Source organism: Seriola aureovittata, chromosome 15 (genome assembly GCF_021018895.1).
Source record: "Seriola aureovittata isolate HTS-2021-v1 ecotype China chromosome 15, ASM2101889v1, whole genome shotgun sequence".
Taxonomy (NCBI): Eukaryota; Metazoa; Chordata; class Actinopteri; order Carangiformes; family Carangidae; genus Seriola; species Seriola aureovittata.
In genome coordinates, this window is record NC_079378.1 from 297,501 (window position 1) to 314,435 (window position 16,935).

Here is a 16,935-nt window from a genome sequence, read left to right on the forward strand (position 1 = left end):
GAGGTTCTCAGTGAGTGACACCACAAGCTGAGAGCGCACTGTAAGACTTCCTGTTTGGTCCCGAGTGTCTGCTGGTCATCATGAAGACAGCTGCTGTCTGTGCACCTGTGCACCTGTTCACCTGTTCACCTGGTTGATAATCTCCAGTGTTTGACTTCAGTTCACATATGAACTCAACACATTTCATCGACTGAGAATCAGCTCCACCTGCTGGTCACAGGAAACACACTCCCTCAGGTTTGACTGGAAAACATTTGTTGCTCATTTAGTTAAAACTTGTTCTTCTCAACTCAGAGCTGAACACTGGACCAGTACAGGACCAGTACAGGACCAGTACAGGACCAGTACAGGACCAGTACAGATGGACCAGTACAGGACCAGTACAGATGGACCAGTACAGGACCAGTACAGGACCAGTACAGATGGACCAGTACAGGACCAGTACAGGACCAGTACAGGACCAGTACAGGACCAGTACAGATGGACCAGTACAGGACCAGTACAGGACCAGTACAGGAGGACCAGTACAGATGGACCAGTACAGGACCAGTACAGGACCAGTACAGATGGACCAGTACAGGACCAGTACAGGAGGACCAGTACAGATGGACCAGTACAGGACCAGTACAGATGGACCAGTACAGGACCAGTACAGATGGACCAGTACAGGAGGACTAGTACAGATGGAGTTTCTGTGCGAGGTCAAAGGTCAGATCATTATAATCCGGTATCTCAGTATCTATCATCAAACCCTCTGATTGGTCGACTTCACTGACAGAGCTGACCAATCAGATCACACTGGGCTGTTTCTGACACACACACACACACGCACACACACTCTCTCTCTCAGCTGTGTGTGTGTGAACATAGAGCAGACAGAAACTGAAGTTTGTTGTATTTTATTTTTTACAGTGTTTCTTCGCTTCTTCTTTTACGCTGTAAAAAAAAAAACTCAAGTTAAATTCCGTCAGACCTGGACCAGGACTAAACCAGTACACTTCACTGGTCTACATCCTGACCAGTACAGATACACACTGTTACCATTTACACCAGTACATGTCTTGATTGTCCCAGTTGGACTGGTAGAGGATCCACTGTAACACTGGTCAGACCAGTACAACCAGTACGACCAGTACAGATCACCAGCACTGGGAACATGAAGTCAGAGTGGAACTGTTAATGTTTAAACCTTAAAGCTGCAGAACCGTCGGTTCTCTGACAGAGAATCACCAGGTTCCGTCAGTATTGGCTTCCACATGTTCTGAGGTTTCTTTGTATCGTACATAGAACCACAAACCTCAATAATCAATAATATCATCTCCACCTCAAACAGAAGAACCTCAGAGACGTTAAAGGTTCTTAAAGTTCCAGTTCTGTGTAGAACCAGATTACAGACTGAGGTTCCTGCAGTGGAAACGAATTAACGACGCCTCAGAATCAAATGGGTTGATTATTGATTTGATCAGTTTTTACATCATCAAACAAAAAGGAATAATAATGTTAATGATAATGAAACTGTACAGTGGAACACCATCAGCCAATTAGCTGTGACACTCGTTAAGCAACAGTCGTCACCTTCCTCGTTAAGTGTGACATCATGTAGAATTTAAACTTGAAACTCGTTAAAGATTAGAACCAGATCAGACCTGTGATGTCACACTGCACCACAGTACATGATGACATCACCTCTGAGATCTTACAACAGCTGCAGCGTTTACGACGTCGTTAAACATCAGCGTTCGTTAAGACCTGTCAGCCCCAATTAACAGTCACTGTAGCTCCACTACAGTACTACTACAGTATTGTAGTATTGCAGTAGTACTGGAACAGATCACAGTTTTACATTAGTGAAGAAACATTAAATCAGGTGTGACTCCGCCCCCTACAGGTGGGAACACTCAGCACCTGTTCTCAGGTTTAAACCAGTTCAGGTCCAGAGGCCGGACTGAGGACTCTACAGCTCCAAAGTATTCCACCTGATGACATCACAGGTGGTCATGTGACAGGTAGTTTCAGCCTCTCCCCCTTCAGGCTGACACAATACTTTGCTTTAATAATAATAATAACAATAATAATAATAACAACAGTAAGAAATCTTCAATAAAAACAGGAAGCAGATGGAGAGGTGGCTGATGGGATTTTGAGTCTTTACTTCCTCTTGTTTTTCTTTTTCAGAAAGTTCAGTTCTCTTCCTCCCCTTCATCCCTCCATCAGTTCATCCTTCCTCCTCTTCATCCCTCCTCCTCTTCATCCCTCCATCAGTTCATCCCTCCATCAGTTCATCCTTCCATCAGTTCATCCTTCCTCCCCTTCATCCCTCCATCAGTTCATCCTTCCTCCCCTTCATCCCTCCATCAGTTCATCCCTCCATCAGTTCATCCTTCCTCCTCTTCATCCCTCCATCAGTTCATCCCTCCTCCCCTTCATCCCTCCATCAGTTCATCCCTCCTCCCCTTCATCCCTCCATCAGTTCATCCTTCCTCCCCTTCATCCCTCCATCAGTTCATCCCTCCATCAGTTCATCCCTCCATCAGTTCATCCTTCCTCCCCTTCATCCCTCCATCAGTTCATCCTTCCTCCTCTTCATCCCTCCATCAGTTCATCCTTCCTCCTCTTCATCCCTCCATCAGTTCATCCCTCCATCAGTTCATCCCTCCATCAGTTCATCCCTCCATCAGTTCATCCTTCCTCCCCTTCATCCCTCCATCAGTTCATCCTTCCTCCTCTTCATCCCTCCATCAGTTCATCCTTCCTCCCCTTCATCCCTCCATCAGTTCATCCCTCCATCAGTTCATCCTTCCATCAGTTCATCCTTCCTCCCCTTCATCCCTCCATCAGTTCATCCTTCCTCCCCTTCATCCCTCCATCAGTTCATCCCTCCATCAGTTCATCCTTCCTCCCCTTCATCCCTCCATCAGTTCATCCCTCCATCAGTTCATCCCTCCATCAGTTCATCCTTCCTCCCCTTCATCCCTCCATCAGTTCATCCTTCCTCCTCTTCATCCCTCCATCAGTTCATCCTTCCTCCTCTTCATCCCTCCATCAGTTCATCCCTGTCAGGTCTCAGAAGAGGAGTGGAAATGTGGTCACTCTGTTCTCTGCAGAAACAAACAGTTTCTTTAATTTCACTCAGGTACAAACAGCCCCTCCCCCTCTCCCTCCCCCTCTCCCTCCCCCTCTTCCTCCCCCTCCTCTCTCCTCTCTCCTCTCCTCCCCTTCCTCCCTCTAGATCTGGTTCTGGTTCTGGTTCTGGACTCTGACAAGAGGGTCTGACCCCGTCACACACACATAGTTTAGTTCTGCTGTTCAGTCTGATTGTTTCCCTGATTCAATTTCACAGTCGACTCTGTCTGTCTCTCTCTCTCTCTGTCTCTATCTGTGTCTCTCTCTCTCTCTCTTTCTGTGTCTCTCTCTGTCTGTCTCTCTCTGTGTCTCTGTCTCTCTCCTCTCTCTGTCTCTATCTGTGTCTCTCTCTCTCTCTCTGTCTGTCTCTCTCTCTGTCTGTCTCTCTCTGTGTCTCTGTCTCTCTCCTCTCTCTGTCTCTATCTGTGTCTCTCTCTCTCTCTCTTTCTGTGTCTCTCTCTCTGTCTGTCTCTCTGTCTCTCTCTCTGTGTCTCTGTCTCTCTCTCTCTGTCTCTCTCTCTCTGTGTCTCTGTCTCTCTCTCTCTCACCTTGTGTGTGTTCTCTCTCTCTGGATTCACAGCGTCTGAAAAACAATAGAACACATTCATTTTGATTATTGATCATTATTGATTGATTATAGTTTTTCTCTGATTAATTACTCGTCACTGTGACGACCTATAATATTTGGGGTTAGAAGTGAACATCTGTCCTGATGTTGTCTCGATTAATGAATCAGAAATAATCAGCTGATCATGGATGATGAGAAGAGGCGTGGACACAGGTGAATCTGCTCACCTGTGAGCGCTCGCTCCACCTGCTCCCTCCTCCTCGACTCAAAGTCCAACGCCTCCTGCAGCTTCCTCTTTGCCTTCTTCTCCTTCTTCAGCCTCCTCTGGATCGACACTGAGGACCAGGAGACAAGGAGACGAGGTCACGAGGAGACAAGGAGTCGAGGTCACGAGGAGACAAGGAGTCGAGGAGACAAGAAGACAAGGAGACACACAAAACTGAGATTTCTATATTTACAGTTTTATGTAGAAAAAAATTACCTCTGGTCTGTTGACCTGTCTCACCTCTGGTCACCTGTCTCCCCTCTGGTCACCTGTCTCCCCTCTGGTCACCTGTCTCCCCTCTGGTCACCTGTCTCACCTGTCTCCCCTCTGGTCACCTGTCTCACCTCTGGTCACCTGTCTCACCTCTGGTCACCTGTCTCACCTCTGGTCACCTGTCTCACCTGTCTCCCCTCTGGTCACCTGTCTCACCTGTGGTCTCACCTGTCTCCCCTCTGGTCACCTGTCTCCCCTCTGGTCACCTGTCTCACCTCTGGTCACCTGTCTCACCTGTGGTCTCACCTGTCTCCCCTCTGGTCACCTGTCTCCCCTCTGGTCACCTGTCTCACCTGTGGTCTGACCTGTCTCACCTCTGGTCACCTGTCTCACCTCTGGTCACCTGTCTCACCTGTCTCCCCTCTGGTCACCTGTCTCACCTGTGGTCTCACCTGTCTCCCCTCTGGTCTGACCTGTCTCACCTCTGGTCACCTGTCTCACCTGTCTCCCCTCTGGTCACCTGTCTCACCTGTGGTCTCACCTGTCTCCCCTCTGGTCACCTGTCTCCCCTCTGGTCACCTGTCTCCCCTCTGGTCACCTGTCTCACCTCTGTTGACCTGTCTCACCTCTGCTCTGCAGTTCGGAGCTCAGCTGTTTCTGGAGCACCTGGCGAGCGTCTCTTTCTCGCTCCAGCTCCAGTTTTAACTCTTTCCTCTCCAGCTGGTTGTGTTTGTCCTGAGAGCGAGCGCTCTCCACCGCCACCTTCAGGAGACCCTGAGAACCACAGAGGACCTGTCATCTTCATCATTATCATCCTCATCATCATCATCCTCATCATCTTCATCATCATCTTCATCATCATCTTCATCATCATCATCATCATCATAATCCTCATCAACATCATCATCATCCTCATCATCTTCATCATCATCATCCTCATCATAATCCTCATCATCAACATCATCATCATCCTCATCATCCTCATCATCATCATCCTCATCATCATCACATCTTCATCATCATCTTCATCATCATCTTCATCCTCATCATCATCCTCATCATCATCCTCATCATCATCCTCATTATCATGGATCAGGGTGGAGAATGACAGGACGAGTTCCCGCCGTCTCTCTCACCTGTATGTTGGTCAGCAGCGTCTCCATGGACGACAGACCCTCAGCCAATAGAAATGGGGCGAAGGGGGGGTTTGAGTGGTTGATTGTCAGTGACTGAGAGGTGAGTGGCAGCTTCTCATAGGTCGGTTTGAGGAGGGGGAGGGGCACCATGTTATCTGCAGGTAAGAACAAGGGAAGCAAAGCAACAACCTCATGAATATTTAATGAGGTCTGTAGGAGAAGCTGTGTGTCTGCTCTTTGTATCTTTGTGAGGACCGTCTGTGTGTTTGAGCTCAAAACACACAGAGAGAAGGAGAGAGGAGACAAGGAAAAGAGGCAAGGAGGCATGAGTAAGGACAGGAAGGAGATGATAAATAAAAGATGAGTGAAGACGCCATCTGCTGCGTCCCCACAAGTACACACACACCAACACACTGACACACTCCTACCTCTATCCTTCACCTTCATGTTGTCACTGATCTCACCTGTGGAGTCCCCACACACACACACACACACACACACACACACACGATATGAATACATGTAAAAGCTAAATCATACATTGATTATTGATTGATTGATACAGTGTTTGTGTGTGTGTGTGTGTGTGTGCGCTGACCGAGCTCTGGTACGTGTGCAGGAGGAGGTGATGATGACGATGATGAAGATGCTCTCGAAGGTGATTGGCTGGTTGGTTCCAGTGGGTGGAGCTCATCATCACTGGGGGAGGGGCAGGGGGAGGGGCTTCCTCGAGGAGACTCCTGAACATAATGGAGGAGTTAGCATTCGCGCTGTTAGCATTAGAACTTAAAACTAGCAGTACCACTTTTACTATCAACTTAATTAGCATACAACATGCTAGCATTAGGTCTGTTATCATTGTCAATGTTAGCATTAGCAGTGTTAGCTATCACCTTGCCCTCTTCAGTCTGGACCTGAGACACGGCAGCCATGTTTGCCAAACCGCTTAGCTGACTCATCTGGTTCATTGCCATGGCGACGCTGGCAGGGGGCAGGCCCACAGGGAGAAGGGGGTGTGGCATGACCATAAAAGGAATGTTGGACAAACCTGAGGAGCCCGACCCACAGAGAAATACAGGGAGAAAGTAAACCACTGATGTGCTATGATGCTAAGCTAGCAGTGATCGGGTATCCAATCAGAGCTGTGACTCACGGTTGGCCAATAGGGAGCTGTGTTGCTGCAGAGTGCTGAGATGGAGAGACGCTGAACCAGCAGGAGGTGCCACAACTGAGGAGGGAGGAGGGAGGAGACGCTGCTCCTTCTCCCAGGATCCTTCACTTCCTCCTACAGGAGAGAAGACGATGAGAGGAGGAGACCTGCCTGATGATGTCATTTGATAATGTCACATCGCAGTTGTACCTGTGTCGTCGTTCTCAGACTCGGCTCCGTTGTGATATCGCTGCTGATTGCTGTTTCCATGGAAACCCATCATCATCCTCATCTTCTGCAGCTTCAGAGCCTCCGCCATCGCTGCCGCCGTCAGACCTGCAGAGAGCGGAGGTCAGTGTGTCCTGATGGGGGCGCCACAGGACCCAGACCATGTCAGGACTTATGATGTAATGATTTAGTTGAGTCCTGTTGGCGCCCCCCACAGGTTGCATGGTTCATCACAGCTGTAACAGTGTCGTTGTGTTGGAGGAGTCGTCACAGGTCACATGACCTTCATATATTTTCCCTGTGTTCAGACAAGCTCCATGTTTTCAGCTGCTGATTGATCAATAATTAATAACTCTGGCAGCCTGAGAGTCTCCAGTGACTGTCAGTGTCTCTCGACCACCTCTCTCCCTGCAGCCACTTGGCCCAATTAATTGCCTATTCTAATTAATTCAATTAGAATTAACGAGGGATGCCCCCCCCCCCCCCAGCTCATTAAATACCTCCTCATGAACAAAAACACAGAACGTTTTTGTCTGTGTTCTCATGTTCCCCGCAGGTTCTTCTAAAACTGGAACATTTAATGTCAGGAGACTTTGGAGCAGAATCCAGATCAGTCAGTGTTTCAGCTCTGAAGGTGTCCAGCACAGAGGAGTCCACAGGGTGCTAACTTAGCTTAGCATAAAGACTGGAAGCAGGTGGTTAGCATTAGCACAGTAAATTTTCACATTTTAAATGAATAATGTGTTTGTTTGTTCATTTTGTTGAACTGCAGGTATATTAAGACCCGTCCAGGTAGACTCAGGCTCCTGCATTTTAACGAGGAGGTCGTGGACTTCTTCTTCTCTACTTAAATACAAAACATATATTTTAATTTCTCAAACCACAGAGTCTATTACAGGAAGCTCTCAGGTGGTGAAACCCCCAAACAGGAAATACAACGCAACACTGCTTGTAAAGCACACACACACACACACACACACACCCACACACACACATACACACACACACACACAGATGTGCACACACAAGCAGTAAATAAAACGTCAGTTTGATAAATTCATCATTTTCTTTCTGACTGTCACTGGAAACAGCTGTTTCCTGTCTGAGCAGCGGAGGATAAACAAGGTTTTATTTCATCTCAGTTTTACAGAAACACATTCATCAGTTTGGTTTCGTGCTGTTAGAAGCTTTGACCTGAAGAGACGCTGCAGAGTGTCGCTGATAAAAACCATCAGTCATCGCCTCCACCTGTCTGCCAGAGTCCATTCATACTTTACTGATTAATGTTAGAGCTGCACTGATGTGTCGACCAAACACAAAGAATCATTTAACAGGTAAAATGAAATACAACACACAATATCTTTAATGTTACCCCAACACCCCCAGTCCCACATAAAATCTCTACGGATACGGATTTCTTGAAAACCATAATAACTGTCAAAATGCTGATTTAACCAAAGAAAGTCTCAAGTCTTGTGACCAATTTCAAGTTCCAACCATGTTTCTAAGTTAAAGTATGACGAAGCAGTAAAGCTCCAAAAACACAAGGTTTGGTCATTTTCACATTTTCACAACGCAATATCTCCACAACTCCTCAAGGGAATCCCTTCAAATTTACATAAATGTCCCTTTGGACTCGAGGACGAACTGATTAGACTGTGGTGATTAAAGGTCAAAGGTCAAGGTCACAGTGACCTTAGAAAACACTTTTTAGCCATTATTCAAGACTTTACACAGAAACTATGACAAAATGTCACACAAATGGTTGATAATTCATATGAAGCTGTTTGACTGCGGATAAACAGGATGTGACCTGAGACTAGTCGAGTGGAGCAGGATACAACCACCAGGCCCTGATTCTAGTTTTTATAGCACCAAATCCTAACAAACATTATGTAAGGCTCTTCACAGGGTCGGGTCCAACACTCTCTTCCTCCTGCAAACAGAGGAACTTGACGATGAAGGTTCTCAGTTCCAGCCCATCGGTATCAACAGGTCTCAGACCGGCGAGCGGTGGGCGTGTCATCTCTGGAGGGTTGCTGACAACAACAAATCAGAATGCCTGGATCTGATGTCGAGGTCTTCCACCTGTTCCAGGAGAACGGTGGGTGCAGACCGTAGACAGTTAACAATGGCTTCCATCTCAGGTAGTTTTTCTACATTTCCAACACCAGCTGCTGGGATTCTGTTGATTGTTGAATCAGGATAAGTTGAAGCTAACGAGCTTTTTACTAAGTCGTTCAGAGGGTCGCCTCCCAGAGGTCAGCAGCTGTTCAGTCATTTTTAGATAACGTTGGTTGGTTCCTGTGTGTTGCTGCAGGTTTTAATGCTTCTCTTTGTCGTATATCAGAGTACTCTGGTTATACAGTTGGTTATCTGAGGACGTGGTTGGTTATCCACGAGACCTGACCCTCAGTTTACACTCAACCTTTACAACATTTTAATTAAGTGCGTATGTGTGTGTGTGTGTGTGTGTGTTGTGTGTGTGTGTGTGTGTGTGTGTGTGTGTGTGTGCGTGCTTGTGTGTGTGTGTGTGTATGTGTGCGTGTGTGTGTGTGTGTGCGCAGAGTTAATCATTTTCTTGTTCCTTTGATCTCTCTGTCTCTGACCTCAGTCAAGAAATGTGCCAGTTTGAGTATTTTTAATAAAAAACGGTGTGTGTGTGTTGTAGTGTGTGTTTTCATTAAGCTGTCAGGTCTGTCAGGAAGGTGACGGAGGTCAAAGGTCAGTATGTGGCTCACATTAACAACGCAGCTGCACAGACTCTAAATGAGACTATGAATACCTGCCTCAGGACCAGGACCCGTCTCCATCTTTAGGTGGCGTCAGTACTGAACATCACATATGATGTCATCTGTGTGGAAACATCCAATCAGAGGGCAGATCCCACTGTCATGTCACTTGGTTTTCTTAAGAAGATTTTCTTTACAGAGATAAAATTCTTTACGTGTCGCCCGAAGCAACACACACACACACTCACACACTCACACACACACATACAAACAGTGCTTCGGGTGAGACTCTAATCTGTCAGTCATTTTGACATCTGCTAATTAAACATGCTAATTATAGCTTTAATCACACACACACACAAAAAGTTCAACCTGCTGTTGAAGCGCATGAACAATTATTACAGTGATGACACTGAACACAACACGTCATCAGCTGTCATCATCACTGTCACATGACTCCTCCCCCTGACTCCTCCCCCTGCAGTTTTCATACTGGCTCTCAAATCACAGGAACTTGTTCGTCCAAAACGATGTCTTTACAGTTTCACGTAGAAACGTAGCTGTTTGTCATACTCACCGGTTTGTGAGAGCAGGGCGGGGCTTAGCAGACCGTGTGGGAGGAGCCTGGAGCCATCAGTCATTGTGGCCACGCCAAGGGTCCTCTTCGGAGGTCGACCTGGTCGAGAGCTGAGAGAGAAAGTGAAAAACACAGCGGGGTGGCCCCTTAAATAAATCTGCTGACCGCCTTAAAAGACTGGAGAGTATCCACCTTAAATAAAAAGAGCCAATGCAGAGTTCAACAGACATCAATAATTAATCAATACTGCCCCCCCCCAGTCTTAATGTTCCAGGTTAATCTCATGTTTTAATTTCATGAATTAATCTGTTTCATCTCTCTCTCTCCTCAAGGCCTTTATGTTCAGTGTCGATCGTCCCTGTGGAAGATTTTTAGGAGACGCACAGTTGGTCTGATACAAGGAAACTGAAGGAGGTGAAATATATATATATATATATATATATATATATATAAATATCACATTACAGATTTAAATTGTTTGATTTATCTTGTCTTTAATGTTTTACACTGTAAAAAGTGACGACTATAAATTTAATTAAACTGTTCAAAATAAACTGAATTATATAATAAAAGAGCTGAACATGTTTATTTCAACCTTAATATAATTTATATGAAATATAAAAATAATGTCTGATGTAAATAATAAATAAAAACAGCTCATTTATCAGGTTTATTCTCAACATGAAACAAAAACAAATCAGTTTCACAATAAAATGAAAAAAATGACTTGGCTACCATGGTTACCTCAAAACAACTAATAACATCAGTGAAAAATCAAAGTAATCAGATTACAAACATGTCTGTGGGACTGACGACATGGCCGGTTGCCATGGTTACTGTACCTGCCCAAACTTGCTGCTGTTTATGAGCACATACACACACACACACACACACGCTCACACACACACACAATGACAGTGTTGGGGGTACACACAGGTCAGTGTTTGATTGACAGGTACAAGACAACCCGCCCACACACACAGTAAATTAAATTCCTCAGTACAGTGTGTGTGTGTGTGTGTGTGCGTGTGTGTGTGTGTGTGTGTGCGTGTGTGTACAGTATGTGTGTGTTTCCACACTTAATTAAATTGAGACAAAATGTCTTTTATCTAACACACACACAGAATAGGTCTTAATTTGTGATTGAAGACAGAGCGTGTGTATTAGAGAGAGAGAGACTATAAATTGTGCAGACAATATGGTTGCCCTCGACAACGTGTGATTTACTCCAGAGCATCAGAGTCATTGACACAGCTGAGCGTGTGTGTGTTCAGTTCAGTTAACACAAACACACACACCCTGTGATATAGGGTTAGGGTAGTATATATATGTGTGTGTGTGTATATACACACATATATGTGTGTGTGTGTGTATATATATATATATACACACACATATATGTGTGTGTGTGTATAGACTCCAGTAGGATTTTCCTCCCTGAACTGAGAGAAGGTTTACAGTCCAAACACACACACATCACTTTAATAAGAATCAGGAGATTAAAGCTGATTAACAAAAACAGCCTGTACCACAGTTAAACTGATTTCCTCACTGTCATTCCTAATTTAACACTTGTCACACACACACACACACACACACACACACACACACACACACATGGCCTCTTTTTGTTAAATCCATAATTAGTTGAGGCTCATTTACATAATTTTATCATAACAGAAAAACATTTTGATCCACATTCAGCAGTAATCTACCTACATGTGATTATACACACACACACACACACACACACACACACACACACACACACACCTGGAGGCAACACAAACAAATTTCAACTGGCGTAAAGACTGTGTGTGTGTGTGTGTGTGTGTGTGTTTGGTGTTTCTCTGCTCTGCTTCCTGTTTCACCGTGTGTGCCTTAGCCCCTCCCCTCACTGTATCTTAGCCCCTCCCCTCACTGTATCTTAGCCCCTCCCCTCAGACGCAGGATCGAGTCACTGTGATAAAAGTGTTGTACGTCCCTCTGAGTCAGGAAAAACACCAGTGTAGTTTAACACACACACTGTGGTGTCTGTGGTAACCGTGGTGACCCTGGTGACTGTGGTAACCGTGGTGACCGTGGTGTTAGCAGTTCTGCTGTTGTTAGCAGTGAGGCTGTCTGTATGAAGCTAACTGAATCTGCAACAGGATGAAACCTGGTACAGTCCCCCAGAACCTACTGGACTCATTCTGGTTACACAAGGACAGAAGGACTCCCTGAACCAGACCTGGTACCACAGGCTCCCACAGTACCCACAATCCTAAGTACCCAGGCTCCCACAGTACCAGGCTCCCACAGTACCAGGCTCCCACAGTACCAGGCTCCCACAGTACCAGGCTCCCACAGTACCCACAATCCTAAGTACCAGGCTCCCACAGTACCAGGCTCCCACAGTACCAGGCTCCCACAGTACCAGGCTCCCACAGTACCCACAATCCTAAGTACCCTGGCTCCCACAGTACCAGGCTCCCACAGTACCCACAATCCTAAGTACCAGGCTCCCACAGTACCCACAATCCTAAGTACCCTGGCTCCCACAGTACCAGGCTCCCACAGTACCCACAATCCTAAGTACCCTGGCTCCCACAATACCAGGCTCCCACAGTACCCACAATCCTAAGTACCAGGCTCCCACAGTACCCACAATCCTAAGTACCCTGGCTCCCACAGTACCAGGCTCCCACAGTACCCAGAATCCCATATTAGGGGTGTCAGGTGTAAATTAGGACCTTATGGCTGGCGTTTCTCACCTGGATTTTAAAATAAACTGGATCCGTAAAAATGTTGACACCTGGTGCCCATGTATCAATCCCCTGACTGATGATGTGTGTCAACAGGACGGTTCAGTGGGAGTGAAGCTACAGTGGCCTGGATGGACCAAACAGATGCCTGATGGAAGAGAAGTGACACACAGGTGTGATCTGACAGGGGGAGGAGCTTCCTGTTGCAGGTGAGTCCGTTCAGTCAAACTAACTGCAGCACCGATGTGTGTGTGTGTGTGTCTGTGTGTGTGTCTGTGTGCCTCAGGCTTTGCTTCTGGCAACATACTTGTCCATATGGTACACACACACACACACACACACACACACACACACACACACACACACACACACACACACACAATAATAATGATTATTAATTTTTCAGATGTTTCTTGTTTCCTGCCTGAGGTCTGTAACGACACAGTCTATTCAGCTCTGTTCTGTTTGTCCTGTCAGTCTCTGTTCTGATGATGATGATGATGATGACATCATCGTCCTCTAGTTCATTTACACAAACGATGTAAACATGTTAAAACTTGATCAGTTGAATAATTGATTGGTTGATAATCAATAATATAAGTATTGTTCATAACGAGTTCATTGTTTCAGTCAAACTGTTGTTTTCAGTCACTGAGTCTCAGTCGGACGTTTCCCGCTCTTTCAGCTGCAGCCTCATTGATCTCTGATCTGATCAATACCTGATCACATTTCCTGCTCACCGTGACCACCGCTCACCTCTTTCAGACATGATGATGATGATGATGAAGCTTCTCACTGTCAAAACCAGTATCTGTCTAACCCTAACCCTTTCATTGATTTATTGATTTATTAATTGAATGTTTATGGTTTGATTGACTTCGTTGATCCTCAGTTGCTCAGTATCATCTAATTGATCTCAGATTCACTGTCAGACGATCAGCCGTCACATTGTTGGATCATGAAGTAACAAAAATAACAGAATTTAAAATCAATTAGTTCGTTAAAATGAGTCGTTCACTGAAGATTCACATTTCATCAGTTCACATACTGACAAACAGATTGAACTGATTATTAGCTGATATCAGGATCAATAATCAGAGAGTAAAATGATCAGTCCGGTTTAAAGGCTTTTATTTATTTCTGTTTTAATGTTCAAACCAGAGACGGAAGGATTGATCGATCAGCAGATAATCAATAATAAACTGTTTTCACCATCTTTAAAGCAAAATATTATTGTAATAAAATGACAGTTTTTTCTCTTTAGATTTCCTCTCTCAGATTTTTAGACGATCAATTAACTGAGAAAATACCAGATTTATTGATCATTAAAATAATAATGATGATAACAGATTTATTGATAATTAATATTATAGTCATAATCATTAAAATTATTAAAATTATTTAATGATCATTAAAATAATTTGTGCTCTAGTTTCATCACCCTGTCCACATGATATCATGTATTATATACTGTTCTTACCGATATAGACATTTAACTACATATGTAATATGTAACTCTCAGATCATGCTCTAATATTTCAATCTCACCTCTCTCATTTCTTTATTTGACTAATCAATTTATTTCCATTTGAAGTTTTCTAACCTTTGACTTTGTGTGTGGAACTGATTTTATTCCTATAATAAATAATAATAATAATAATGTCCCAGTCTGTAGATAGAGGCTCAGATCTGAGACCAGCTGGTCTCATGTTGGTCCAGTATCTGAACCTGGACTGAGTTCAAGAGAAAACATTCAGTAAGAAAGTAAAAGATCCACAAACAACTGAGACACAATAAAAAGTGAAATAGCAATAATTCAATCTGATGTTTGTTTGTTTGTTTTCTTTAAGAGGATTTCCTGTGTTCACCTGAACCGGTCTAAACCCGCCTCACCTGGCGTTGGTGCAGTCCCGGTACAGCGTCTCGAAGTCGGCCCTGGTGATGAGCTTGCAGCGGTTCACTCCGGGCTGGATGGCGCCGAGTCCCCGCAGAACGCGGACCTGCTCCACGGTGCAGACCACCGGGCTGATGTCCAGCCGCTTCAGCTTGGTGTAGACGGTGTGCAGCCCGCCCACCAGGTGCTTCAGGAACAGCTCAAACACCTGCGGCAGGCAGATCAGCTCCACGCCGTTCACCGTGAACGACGCCACCTTCACCCCGTGGACCTCCACCATCTTACAGTCGGTGTGTGGAGCCGCGCCGCCGCCGCCTCTCGTCCCGTTCACACCGGGCGCGACTCTGCCGCTCCCGCCGCTCAGAAACGCTCCGGACAGGCGAGCAGCGGGGAGCCGCGGGGAGCTGGCCGGGTTAGGAGCGCTATAAGGCGGGTCGGAGTGGAAGAGAGGGTCGATGGGCGGGGTGGAGGTCCCGGACAGAGGGGTGTTGGAGGATCCCGCCATGATAAAGAAGAACAAAAAGTTTTCTTTCTCTTCTTTTTGTTCTGTGTTCATCTGTGATTTTCCCGCGTCTGTCTCTCTCTCTGTTCGCGCCACTCTGCCTGAAGAGCCTCCGCTCTCTCTCTCTGATCAGTCCCGCTCTGTGTGAAGGTCTCTCCACCTCTGTCGCTCTGCACTGCACCTGTCGCTCTCTCTCTCTCTCTGTCTCTCTCTCTGTCTCTGTCTCTCTGTCTCTGTCTCTCTCTCTGTCTCTCTCTCTGTCTCTGTCTCTCTCTCTCTGTCTCTCTCTCTGTCTCTGTCTCTGTCTCTCTCTCTGTCTCTCTCTCTGTCTCTCTCTCTCTGTCTCTCTCTGTCTCTCTCTCTGTCTCTCTCTCTCTCTCCGTCTCTCTCTCTCTGTCTCTCTCTCTCTCTCTGTCTCTCTCTGTCTCTCTCTCTCTCTCTGTCTCTCTCTGTCTCTCTCTCTCCCTCTGTCTCCCTCTGTCTCTCTCTCTCTCTCTCTCTCTCTCTCTCTCTCTCGCTCTCTCCCACTCAGAGCCAATCAGGATCCAGCCAATCACAGGCAGGGACCGCACACGGACAGGCGTCCCATTGGCTGAGAGGGCGGGGCCGGGGAATTGAACAGGTGAATGATTGACAGCTGATTATTTATAAAAGAATAAAACCCATCTGCTTGTTGAGATGTTTTTCTGATTTATCAAATAGTTTATTGTTTAATTGTTTGTTACTGAATCAGCTGATGAGTTTCCATCAATATTATTGATTATTAATCTTCTCTGCTTCTCCTCCAGTCACTGGTTTCAGCTGTTTCCAGTAAAGATAATAAATTCATGAAATTTCAGAGTGATGAAGGAAACCACCTCATACATCAGCTGAGTTTCAAATTAAAAGCGCAGCATCAAATTAAAAGCATCAAATTAACCTTTGCAGAGCAGAGCAGATTAAATGTCAGAGAAAAACACCTGAATACATCACATCCAGGTGATCTATCGGTCCGCACAGTCTGAACCAGGACTCAGACACTTCCTGCACACCGCCAGGTTTAAAGGAAGATCTCCGTGGAAACCAGTTAACGTTTACATCATGTCAGCATCGACGTGGCAACAGTTCATCATCATCAATACATAAATCAAAGTCAAGAAGAAATCAAACAAATCACAGGAGATCCTGGTTCTGATCCTGGTTCTGATCCTGATCTTGATCCTGATCCCGGTCCTTGTCCTGGTCTTGATACTGATCCTGGTCCTGAATCTGATCGTGGTCCTGGTCCTGGTACTGGTACTGGTCCTGATCCTGATCCCGAACCTGAATCTGAACTTGGTTCTGGTCCTGACTCTGATCCTGGTCCTGATCCTGATCCTGATCCTGAGTCTGATCGCAATCCTGATCCTGGTCCCGAATCTGATCCTGATCCTGATCCTGATCCTGGTCCTGATCCTGATCCCGAATCTGATCCTGGTCCTGGTCCTGGTCCTGGTCCTGATCCTGATCCTGATCCTGATCCTGGTCCTGGTCTTGATCCTGATCCTGGTCTTGAATCTGATCGTGGTCCTGGTCCTGGTCCTGGTCCTGGTCCTGATCCCAAACCTGAATCTGAACCTGGTCCTGAATCTGATCCTGGTCCTGGTCCTGATACTGATCCTGAATCTGATCCTGATCCTGATCCTGGTCCCGAATCTGAACCTGACCAGGACCTGAATCTGATCCTGATCCTGGTCCCGAACCTCAATTGATGACGGATCAATAATATCATTTTCACCAGACAGATTATTGATGAATTTATAGATGATTGATAAATATATAGAT

The 16,935-nt window shown here is 45.8% G+C and overlaps 1 protein-coding gene across 2 annotated transcripts; it reads right to left on the reverse strand.

Moving 5' to 3' along the window:
- Window positions 1-2,979: 2,979 nt before the first annotated feature.
- LOC130182463 (dachshund homolog 2-like) lies at window positions 2,980-15,365 on the reverse strand. Of its 2 annotated transcripts, XM_056397436.1 has the most exons (12): window positions 14,630-15,365; window positions 9,993-10,102; window positions 6,666-6,791; window positions 6,459-6,590; window positions 6,199-6,353; window positions 5,904-6,045; window positions 5,734-5,769; window positions 5,306-5,460; window positions 4,796-4,943; window positions 3,919-4,026; window positions 3,672-3,706; window positions 2,980-3,098 (listed from the first exon to the last, which is right to left on the reverse strand). In XM_056397436.1, exons 1-12 carry the CDS (start codon window positions 15,184-15,186, stop codon window positions 3,087-3,089), a joined length of 1,716 nt encoding a protein of 571 aa, XP_056253411.1. In that variant the 5' UTR covers window positions 15,187-15,365; the 3' UTR covers window positions 2,980-3,086. The 2 variants fall into 2 exon arrangements, with proteins under 2 accessions (XP_056253411.1, XP_056253413.1); XM_056397438.1 differs by lacking the exon at window positions 5,734-5,769.
- Between the last annotated feature and the right edge of the window lie 1,570 nt (window positions 15,366-16,935).